At 42.8% G+C, this 12,295-nt stretch overlaps 1 protein-coding gene across 1 annotated transcript in view; it reads right to left on the reverse strand.

Annotated features, from left to right (window-relative positions):
- Positions 1 to 857: 857 nt before the first annotated feature.
- The window catches only part of wtip (WT1 interacting protein), a 42,179-nt gene continuing 30,741 nt past the window's right edge, over positions 858 to 12,295 (reverse strand). Inside the window, exons 4-8 of the mRNA XM_030046635.1 lie at positions 11,042 to 11,104; positions 9,955 to 10,085; positions 9,305 to 9,356; positions 8,577 to 8,645; positions 858 to 5,124 (exon numbers count right to left, since the gene is read on the reverse strand). Of these exons, the coding sequence (XP_029902495.1) occupies positions 4,972 to 5,124; positions 8,577 to 8,645; positions 9,305 to 9,356; positions 9,955 to 10,085; positions 11,042 to 11,104 (468 nt within the window). The 3' untranslated portion in view covers positions 858 to 4,971. The remainder of the gene's footprint in view (positions 5,125 to 8,576; positions 8,646 to 9,304; positions 9,357 to 9,954; positions 10,086 to 11,041; positions 11,105 to 12,295) is intronic.

Below are 12,295 nucleotides of genomic sequence, written 5' to 3' on the forward strand. Positions count from 1 at the left end.
TGGCAGTATATGTCTAAAAGTTAGGAAAGGAAAGGGAGAACTGCTTGACTTTTCACACTGATTGGTCAAGGTGGAGCACAGCAGTGGGTATGTCTTCTCATAAAAATGCATCTAACTTCTGAACAGAGTCATGCAACATCATGAAACCTTGCAGAAAGGTTGCTCATGTGACACAATTGGCCAAAAACAGGGTGTGGCAGTTGCTGTGGTTACCTTTTCTTGAAGTCAAATGTGGAATTGGCATATTTTGACGCCTGCATAGTACTGGTGGATGTATGCGCTCCACTGAGTGCTGTCTGGTTAATGCATGTTTTTACGGTTGTTAGTACATAGCTGTGTCTGTGCCCGTGTTGTTAGGAAGCAGCATCAGAGCAAACATCACACAGCCATAGCAGCTTTACTCAATCTTTTCTCGGCTTTTGAAATATAACTTGCTGCAAAAATAAATACATATGTAAGCTTGGCATTTGGAGCGTACATCATTAAGCCTCTTGATAAAGCACTGATAAAAACACATCTACTGAACACTACCATTTTGGTTATGTCAGGGCATGTCTGAGAAGTTAACACATACAGTCCTCAATTTTTACATACCTATACTTTGGAATTTTTTATTTGTAAACTGATTACCTAATGTTCAGGAATAACCATGTCAGAAATATAAATAATTTTATTACATATTATATGAAGCAAAGTATTTAGTCAGCTGAAGAGTTCTAAGTAAATGTCAGCAATCATTCAGTGAGAGTTGGTGGTGCATTTTTGCATTTTGAGCCAAACTTCACAGCAAGATGAAAACAACTGCAAACACAATGACCACACAAGGAACAAGAAAAAAACAAGACGACAAGCTTGACTGAAGTTAGCTACAAAACCACTTTATTTGAAAAAGCAGATTATATCATCTACAGTTAAATGATACGTCCTGATTTTAATACATTAAATAACTTTAGACTTTTTTCATGTTTAGATAAATAGATCTAGTTTCCTTTTTTTTATGAACCATCTAGGTAATCAAAACACTTAGCGATACAAAAGACGTGTGACATGTGCTTATCGGAACTAGCAGTAGGAGAAGAGGCCTTCTGTTTCAAAGTGATTTCTTGACAGAAAATGAAAAAAAAAAAAAAAACTAGCCTCTTTATGTACAGGGAAACTAGCTGTGTGCTATGTAATAGAAATTGAAGTAGTACTTTTTAAGAGGTGAATTAAGAAGTCTTTGAAAGGGATATGCTCTGGTCAAGGTTAAGCATCCTCACCATTCCGGTTCGATACAGGGGCTGTATTGTGAAGACTCGTCATGTATAACAGATCTATTTCTCGACTTGTGCTATGAGTTTGAGCACATCCAATAACAAGGGGAATGCCATTTCTTAACCTTTTTTTTTTTTTTTTTTGCTTTATCAAATATATAACCTGTTTGTCAAACACACACCACTCATTTTTACATTCGAATGAATCTCATTACATCAGGTTACATCAGAAAGCACTGGACGCCTATGTCGACTTGTGCCTTTAACCACGATTTCAGCCTCTTTATTAAATGATTCAGTAGTACGTAGTGAGACCTGCATGTGTGCTACAGTGAACATCACCCAGACCAAACAGTCTGCAAATAATCACCTGTGCTTGTTATACTGTGACTGGGGTACCAGATGGGTGGGGTTAACCACAACACACTCACTGTTAAGACTTTTAAACTATCAGAGGAAACCATCTGAATGTCAAGTGAGTGCATGTTTTCTAGTAATGGCAGCTTTGCCGACACTCTGAACTGTCATGATGTGGTTAAAAAACAAACAAACAAACAAACAAAAAAACAATGCAGTACTGCCTGGAAGCTGTAACAAACACTAAGTGTTGTACCAGTACTATCTGAAGAAGACCTGCACTGGAGCGAAATTCAAATGATTTAGTGTGTTGGAAACAAGAGAAAGAACAGGGGTCGTTATGTGGTGTTGGATGCTGCGCTGCCCTGCAAACACAGTGAGGTGCATGTGCCATGGCCCTGCCACTGGTACACACGCACACACACACACACACACACACACACACACACAGACAGCTGGGAGATTTACATGTTCTAGCTCGTATTCAGAGTTGAGAGAAGCGCATGTTGGTGGGGGGGGGGGGGGGGGGGGGGGGGGGGGGGTTAACCAGCAAATCGCACATGTCATCTTTCAGTCTTCAGCCTTGTGTGCATATGGCAGCTCTTGCTTGGCACAGATTCTCCCAGAAAGATATGTTCACAGACATCTCTCACTTGCAATGTTCTTTTTTCTACAACACAATGTCTGCTCTGGAAAAAAAAAGGCATGTGTAATATGGCCATGGTGTGTTTTTGATTAGGTTTGCACAGAGGCCAACACAAATCGACCTATTATAGGTCAAACAATATGATGATGCAAGTGTACACTGTGCTAATTCATAAAAGGCTATGGTATCACTGGAAATATGGCACAGCATTTAGGCGTTCAATCCAAGCTATGATTCTCTTCAGGTCCATGGCATTTTCAATTTTTCAAAATTAAAGGCAAGTGCTTCTCTTGAAGGGAATGTGAACATGAAATGTGACTGCTGTGGTTTTTGTCTTGACTGAAGGACATAGGCTCATGACGTATGCCAACTCTGAATCAGAGTTGTTCTGCGTGCGTGCGCACACACAAACACACACACACACACACACGCGCGCACGCGCACACACGTACAATCATGTTCACCTCTAACACAGCTGTTGACTCAAGCACACATGCAAGCACCTGCCTGCACACACACTCATTTAGCCATTTATACACATTATGCGTACATGCAACAGTTTAACATGCATGCACACACAGACAACAAGACATTTACACACTTATGTTAACATACAGTCACTACCACAGTCGCAGATAAAGCCAGACAACAAGACAACCAACAAGGGAAACATGGGAGACTCCCTAGAGACACGGGTGGGACCAGCAACTCCGGGATTTCAGGGACCTCCTCCCAAAACACAAGAACGAACTACATGGCAGACCAGAGTGACACACTCAAACTTGCTGGTTATTTCTTAAGGCGTGAGGACAAGTGCAGGTTCTTCAAAGTAGCACACTGTGCTGTCAGCACTCATATGACAAAAACAACATCTTGGAAAATACCAAGAAACAGAGTCCCCAAATAGACTCAGGGTGAATGGTTTTTGCATATGATCCTTACATTTTTGTTTCATTCCACTTTCAGAACCAGATGGGTGGGGTTTGCCGAACAGGACAACTCAGGCAGTGTCAGGTAAGTTGTGAGTCAAAGACAAAAAAGAAGTTACTCAACCCACAAATTTAACTCAGACCTTTAGACGTGTCTCTCTTCCAAGGAAAGTTGCTAGTGGCCGCTGAAAAGAAATCACTAGAGGACACTCGATGATGTCATGCGCCAATTGTTGTTCAACATATTGGCTCAGCTGCCCGCTTTTTGCTGCGGGACGGGCTATTCTGTATATGAGGAGCACTGTTATCATCAGATTCGTTGGGATTAGACCAGCAATTAGCGCAATTGTACAAGCGTGAATTCGCATCAGCCATATCAACTTGATGCCAAATTTATTGGGGATCAAGACAGTAATACTGTTCACCAGTGGCTGAAAAAGTAATTAGATTTGTCACTAGTTGATTTTGGGCAATGAAAGACTGACAACTGAAAAAAAACTGAAAAAAATAAATAAAAAGCTACAAAGTCACAAAGTGAGCAGCCATGGTCTAGCACTCATAAAAACTGATTTGGCAAACCCCATTCCATCCTGAAATGGGATAAAACAAATGCTTAAAATTGGCAAACACTATCTGAGCCAGTTCTGGTCCCAAAACGCCCACAGATCTCTGACCCACTGGCAGATGGATGCCTGCAGAGGCCCCATGTCTTCTGAGGAGAAATGATATGACAGACCCATGATCTTCAGAGGCTTCAGACTGTTACAGTGTGGTTTTTCGCCTCCAACTCTTATGAATGCAGCAACAAAAACAACAAGAAACTACTTCTAGGTTCTTATGTGGAAAACATCTGCAAAATATATATTCATATATAAAAGACAATCTATGTGCATCTAAGTGTTTCTTTTTTTCTGTCATAATATAATCATTAATTAAGACACTGCTTGTGAATCTCTCAAGGTCATGTCTAAGACTTCTAAGTGGAATGCCAGTCAGTCCTCCGGGCCTGCGGCAGTGCCGTTGGCACTATGGTGCATCTGTTATAGCAGGGAGGGGCGATGAGTTTTGTCTTTCTCACAGCCCTGTTTCATGGTGCTGGGTGCCCTTTGCATAACCTGTAGCGGGGCTTCGTCTCTGTGTGGCAAGCCGCATTGATAAAACCCCTCTGAAGGCACAGCATGCCCACCCTGGGGACCCATCCAACCCGGCCAGCACTGGAATGTAGAGGCTTGTTCCCTGGCCAACCTGATACTGAGATGTGCAGCATTTGCACTGGTGACAGCAGTGGTGAATTTATCATAGTACACCGGTTCAGTCAGCACAAAAAAAATGAAAAAGCCATGGAATGAAAGAGAGGGAAGTTAAGAGAGAGAAAGTCCGCTTCCTCTCGTCCAGTCCATGCCCCTCTCTGTGTTGAATGTGCAGGGGTCAGGGGCTCTGACGTCACCGGGGGCCTCTGGGTGGGCTGGGGTCTTGGCTTTCAGCATTCGAAGCCCGAAAGGAGGGGAATGGAATAAACCACAGATGGAGGAGGAGGCGAATCCTTTTTCCCAGCCTCGTTACATGATGACAGGGCTTGCGGTGGGAGCTGTCCCGTGTGTGTAAGTCCATGGCCTGTCCGTCCCATTGAGGGCAAAGGCACCAGCTCTGATGGCTGCACAGAAGCCTCCTTGGGACTGCTGGCTGTGCAAACCAAGGGGATTCAGGCCTTTCTTCCAGCTGCTGGAGTCTCAGGCCACCTGGGAGGCGGGGCTTGGTTGCTGCCTACTCCCCTGCCCCCTCCCTATCACAGCTCGGTGACATGGAGGGGGTAGCTGGGGGGAGGGTGGCTGGGAACCTGGGACTTGAGCCGGTGAATGTGGCAGCCATGGCAGAGCAGGTGGCCTTCCAGAGGATAACAGCGGTGGCCCTCCTCGTCATTTAGCTGGAGGCCACAGTCCTGAGAGAGCAGAATAAAAAGACATACATGCAAACACTGCAGAAATGATCCTCTCAGCCCATGCCAGTCCTGTTTTGACTTCTCATCAGCAATCATGTTTGCACCTGTCCAACACAAATCTCAGTTGCAAAAGTATGCTCAGTAGTGATGCGTGGATTGGCTCTGACGCCATCCAAATCTGCATGCACGCATAAATGATCCATCTGCCACCCACCTGAATTTTCTCATATTTAGAGACCCGCAACCATATTATGACTATGACATTCCACGCCACCTCTACCTGTCCCTGAAGCTATGTTACTTTTTGAATTATGTTAAGCAGCGAAAGCTTTCCAGGTGATTTCTTTAGTGTGTGTTAGTGACGTATCAGTATTTTCTTTAACGATTTACTTTAGAGATTAGAGCGGCTGCTTTCAGTAGTTTCAGTAGTAAAGTTTCCATGGGCGCAGTGATGTCACTGCAGTAAATAGTGTGAGGGAGGAACGAGGACAGAGGAAATTCTCCAGGGGAAACAGAATTAAACTTTTAGCATCTGAAATAATTTGCTCCATCACAGCTTTGATCGAGCTCAGGATTTATCAGTAGAATGCCTGCTTCACTCCAGACAATTTATCTGTATGAACCTGGATTCTGTGTGTGTGTGCGTGTGTGCGTGTGTGTGAGAGACCTTTAGGATGTGTACATGCACACAGAACAGTAACATGTCTGGAGATTTAAATAATTAATAAAGTATTCTGCTGTACCTTGTGTGTAAATACACACGGTGCCTCTCCGCAAAACATGAAGTTGCTATGCATAGGAAATTCCATTTTGTGAATACTAGGCTTGCTAAAATTACTTTTACACTTTTGCAATCTCTTAAAATTCATGGATTACTACCAAATGTGTTCATTTTCAAAGCTCCAGGATACCTTTTCTGAGAACATTTATTTTCCACTTACTCCCGGGTGCTCCAGTGAGACTGAAGTGACCTAGTTGGAGATAGCTATGGTTTTGTTGTATGCCGGGCTGAAGTGCTTCCTCTGTTTCTAGTTTAAGGAACATGTTTCCTTGTTCTATGGTGCAACTTTCAGCCAATCACTGACCTACATTGTACTTGGGTTCTGCGCTCTGATCTGTCAGTCAAACTGCTCATAACAATGCTGAAGGGAGCCAGTGAGCAGAATTTGAGTATGTCTGCAAAAACTGTCCTCACAAGTGTTCAAATTTTATTGGATTTACAGAAATTTTAGTGAAACTAAATGCCAGGCAAGTCTTCAGAAGATGGAATTAACCTATGCATAGTTTTTCATAATTTTTTTGAACATGACTGGGAGTGAATTGGGGGTGACTCCGCCTTGACTTCTGAGCCATCAGAACATATTCTATACACACATTTGCAACCAATATTTGAGATGGACAGATAATGACTGTGGAAGAGAGGCCAAAACAGGACTGGTGTGGTTCTTTAATAACCAGGAGACTACAATCCTGAGAGTGACATGTAAGGAGACAACATCTGCACTGAGTAACCACATTCAGATCTGTGTGTTGCTTTCAGGAAAGATCTCTTCAGGCCTCGGCTCTGATCCTGCTGGCCCGCTACTGACCTGCTGCCTTTAATGCAGTTTTATAGTGACTTTTTAGTGTGTACATGCATTTATGTGATTTTGATCATGCACATTGTTGAATTTTGCTGTCTGAGACTTTGCTGTTTGCATGGTGTTAAATACAGTTTTGAAATAAATTCAAAACTGTAATGGGACCGTTTGTTTGAAAAAGGTTAAGTTAAGGAAAAAAAATGCCTCTCAGCCACTTCATTATCCTGTGTGTCACAGGAAGGCCATGTGAACGATCTCTTCAATAATTAATGAATTTACCATTGCTGGGATGATTCAGGTGGACTTTGCCCTGCCCCTGCCCACTTGCCCCCCGTAGTGTAGCTGAATGATTACACACAGGTTACATAATCCTCTGAGCCATTTCCATGTGGGCTCATCATGCATGGAGCGGGTTGTCTGCCATTTAAACCTGTTTTAAAAATTTCCGACTTGCATATCCTGTGCATGACGCAACAAACCCTGAATAGTATGAAGATGGGGGTGATGAGATGTCTCTTTATTCAATGATAAGTGCTCGGAAACAGCCAGATCCTCAGCAGGGAGGCCTGGGATATGTGCACTGTTATAAACAAGATTGACACTTCAACCGCAAACCATCAAAATGGTTATGAGTCAGTCGGCATGTGAGGCTCGACTGACTGATCATGAATCAGCTTCTTATGGCTGCTGATGGAGCTCAGAGGCCAGAGGACTGGGATTTCAGGAGTCTGGGTTGAGCAACACGTCCCCAGCTGAGGTCACAGCCCGACACTGGAATGTGCCTCGTCATTGAGTCACCGTGCTAAGCTGCTACCCAGGTCAATATCCGTGTTTCTTTGTACTGTGTGTGGGTTTGTCTCATTCATTTCACAAGAGACTGGAAGTGTGATTCACGCTCGCAGGTACAAAACTGAGTCTAGTCTATGGGTTAACTCATAGATTTAACCAACATCTGAAAAACTGGGCAGGCCACAATATGTTCATTCCTGTATCTTTTGTATTGATATCTAAGAGGAAAAGGAAATACAAAAAGAGAGGAAAAATAACAACTATATAAAGATCTAATTATATTTTTTGTAGTTTTAAAGAACTAAGAACTTCCTGGGAAGGGTTGGGAGGGCCTCAAAAAGATGGATGGGAGGGTGCAGGCAAAGTTATAATCAGGATCATGGGAGGTCTAAAGGGAGGTTGGAAAATTCTTTATAAATGATTGTCATGAAATTTTGTCTTGTTTGAAAGTTTAACAATTTTTCAAGTTCTTTGTCTAGGTCATAACACGCTAATATGCTTATCTTGGGTTCTGGGTATCTTTCTCTGTCTTATTCACATAATTTATTTTGGTATTTCATTCCATTTCTTTGTGTGAATGCAAATGGATGTACATTTACAATGCATATGTGATTACCTTAGTGAATAGATGTGGTTGCATAACGCAGTGTCAATACAATATTTCAGTTACTTGACTTGACTGTTATGTAATGTCTTCTCCATAATGAAAGCAAATGGGAAAATAGGAAAAACCAATACAAGTTTGGTTACAAAAAAAAAACAAACTGAGTCTTGTCTCATCCTTTTTTTTTTTTTTTGCTGGTCTTGCCCAGGATTTATCGTAAATATCTCTATGAATGTTTCCATCTGTTCGTGTATGTGTGTGTGTGAGTTTGTGTGTCTCGCTATATTCCACAAGAGACTGCAAAGGTGAATCACACACGCTGATACTAAATTGAGTCTAATCTCATGCATGGTAGGATGCGCTTACCCAGATTCAGTGTGTATGTGCATATATGTGTGTGTGTGTGTGTGTGTTTCTCGTCTAGTGTGGGCAGATGAACAGTGAGTAATGACAGAGTAAGGGCAGGATGAGTGTCTCACCTCACAGTGATAACACTCCACATGGTAGTCCTTGTCCATAGACACCACCCGAATAGTTTCCTCAGAGCCCTGGTGGGAGAAACACACACTCAGATATTCACGCTGTCACACTCACCGCATCACCAAGTGACCGCACGCTATCCAGAGGTTCTCAAGTTCAATCTCTGCAGAGCCATGCAAATATGATACCAGCCCATTCACTCTATGCTGCTGTTTAGCATCAGCTAAAAGACTAAGCTGTAAGTATAAACTGGGTTATTATAGTTTTGGGATTTTTCACTAGCTTTTGGTTTTTATAGTCTTCCATTTTTATTTCAATTTCAGGTCAGTTTTAGTTTAATTCCCATGTATCTGGTAGTCATGGCTTAATTTTAATCTTTTATAAGTGTTCAGATTTAGTTTTTTTTAGTTTCTGCTCTAGCTGTGATATTTTTGGTAGGACTGGTTTAAGTTTAACTTAAACTTGTGAAATATGATAAATTACCAATAAATCACATTCTTTTGGATAGAGCTAATTTATGTTTATAGAGCAGGTATGGGGCCTGAACCTTGGAGAAAATGATTTCATTTCAGTTGAGTTAGAGGATTGTGACACCAGTTGACCTGGAGGTGAAATATGCAGTGCAGGATTTCTGCTAATGTCAACAGTGCTCTCTTTTAGCGGGTAGTGCTGGGTAAAAGGAAAACTGTTTGCTAGGTGTAACAGATGAATCAGACAGGCTCCTTACCTGGGCAGGGAGGATGGGCTGGTTGCAGGAGGCACATTTGGGAGCAAAGACCCTGTGAGGGCAGAGGACAATACAAGTTAACTAACTGGAATATACACTCCACCCTCTGGTAGTGTAAATCTCTTAACTCACACCTGTAGGATTCCTACACATTTTGATGAACAAATTCCAGGATTTTTCCTGTTACACTTCCAATATCAGAATTAGATGTCTTTTAGTTAAGAGGCACAATAAGTGTACACTAATTTTTCTCAGTGACATTGGTGCAAAACTTCATGATTAACAATTCATTCAGTCACAGGAGGACATGCTGCCACACTCAGTACAGGGACAACAGGGCCTCATATTTGTACTACTTTGTAATACTACTGGCATAACAGCTGATATGCAAATTATCCATCCACAATTTGTCATACACACGTTTTTATTTTTTTGCTTAATATTTGGGGGTATTTTGGTTTTATTTGAAGGCTGACAATGGAAACAGACAGGAAAGAGAGAGGGGATGACATTCAAGAAAATCCCAAGTCTGGAATCTAACCCAGGATGTTGCAGTCACAAGGAGCATGCCTTAGCTGACTGAGTGGCCAGGGTGCCGCTCAGCTGTCACTTTTCATCTGTATTCTAGGCACAGAGATTCTTTCTCTTACGTGTGGTAGTCTTTGACACAGTAGATATTGTTCTCGACGTCCACAGTGAAAGGCACGCCGTCCAGGCCCTCTTTACACACCACGCAGCGGAAACAGCCAGGATGGTAAGACTTGCCCAGTGCCTGCAGGATCTAGACACCCCCCCACACACACACACACACACGGACACACAAAACACACGCGACAACAGTGAGACTTGGAAGTGAGGCGTTAAGCATCACACCACAGGCAGCTGTCAGATAAAAACAAAAGTTCAGCTGGGGCGATGTGATGTCATGTGTCTGGAAGAGTCAAGGAGAGGTTTCCCACAACACTATCACCCTTTCAACACTGAGCTAAAATCCCATGACCATCCCAGACTTGAGCTCAGTGTTAACAGGTTAAAAAACATCTCAGTCCTGCGTCCCAAACCCTGCAACAGTCCTGGGTAATTATCAGCTTCATCTCTGATGGGCAGAAGTGTAAACAGGTCACTTGCTGAACTGTGATCTGCGTAGATGCACTTACACGGGGCACGCTCTACAGTCGGCAGGCAGTCGTGACCTCAGTGTAACTTTAACCTGTGTAGTACGATAGTATGATATATAACCACTACTTCACAGTGTTTGGGATTGGACTCTGACATATGCTCATAGTGCAGTTACAATTAAAACACTTCGGGTGTCGGGCTGCACAGCTGTGACACCAGTTAACCTGGAAATGAAATATGTCAACACGGCTTAATGGTATCACTCACTGCTTTTTAGCAAGATAAAAGAAAAAAAAATGATACACAGAAAAAATAAATAAAATTCATGTGCTTGGTGAGAAGGCGGTCTATTTTGTAATCAAACTGGTCATTATAACAAACAAAGCCCAAGATGTTGAGGGACAAGATTTTTAATATGTTGAGTCTGGATGCAATCTAGGGCTGCAAAGTGAGTCAACTTAATATGCAAAACATGTTAAACGTAAATCGCTTGAACAGATGGGAGAAATTAGAATTAGCCTTCTGCTTGTGAACTATAGGCAGCTCTGCAGACATTCCCAAGTCTCTTAATTCCTGTGGACCCTCTTCCATACGTGCTCTCTTTGATAAGTCTCTTACCATCTCCATGATGAGGTGACCACACACAAAGCACTTCTCAGCCGTCTGCTGGAAACCGGAGTACTGTGGGCGAGAGACAATTTATTTATTGTAATATTCAGAATATGCGTTGTCTTCTCTGGTGTGGAAGACAACCTGTGACACATGGCAACCATGTCACTATCAGTGAGATCAACTTGAGAGTCATCTATAGGGGGTGCTGCTGCTCTCTTTAAATTGTCTTCTAAAAGGGGGTTGCTTTATAATCCTTTGTCTCCCAGCTGACACGTCCATGTAAACCTGTGACCAGTTGAACCCAACAACATGCAAAAGTCTTTCTTAAATTTATCTGTGGAAGAATTTTCTGAGTATGGTCACAGTTTTCCAGTGCCACCATCCATCACATCCATACCATTTTTTTTTTTTTTTTGTGTTGCTGGCCACTGAGAAGCTTCACTGGAGCAGCTGGGAGTTAAGTGCCTTGTGTATGTTACAGGAAACAAAACACCCTCACGTCAATAATGCTTTTCTCTTAAATCCGGACCATAGGCACATAATGACCATCTGCAGCTCACATGCCCTCAGGGGTTATAACCTGATCACTTAGGGGGATAGGGGTGACGTGGTGGGAGAGGGGTGGTTTAAGGCCACCAGGTGGAGGTGGGTGGTGATGGGCTGTGGGTCCAGCAGCCTGCTCCCCTGCCCTCTCCACCAAAGACCTACCATCTGCCACCACCTGCCCCTCACCCCAAGACCTCCAGTGTTACAGGCCAGGCTTGTCAAGACTCAGCTGGAAGAAGAGGGCAGAAGGGGCTCAGTCTCACCCCCTCATCTGAACAATAAAATCAATCTGTACCACTGAGTGGCAGTGATTGTCATTTGTAGAACAGAAGGTGAATGAGCATTTTAAAGCAGCTCGACATGTTAAACTACATGCACAGACGACATCTACATCCACAGTGCTGGCAGCAGATGAGGCCTTCTGCAGGGACTGACTGACATTCTGTGTTTGTTGTAAAATTGTTCTCATCACTGACACCATAAGTGCTCCGTGAAAGCCCTTACTTCAAAGCTAGGAAATCATTCTGAACTAGGTTATCCCTCCCTGCTGGGTGTAAGTCTAACTACCTCGCACCTTTCAAGAGCAGATGTCACACAGTGCTTCACAATAAGACAGATTTAAAGAAAAAAAAAAACACAGAAGCATCACAGGGAAAATACTACACAAAGTGTATTGTGATAGAAGGGTAGATAAAAACATACAAGCACAGACAC

The sequence above is a fragment of the Myripristis murdjan genome, chromosome 3 (assembly GCF_902150065.1).
Source record: "Myripristis murdjan chromosome 3, fMyrMur1.1, whole genome shotgun sequence".
NCBI classification, from domain to species: Eukaryota; Metazoa; Chordata; class Actinopteri; order Holocentriformes; family Holocentridae; genus Myripristis; species Myripristis murdjan.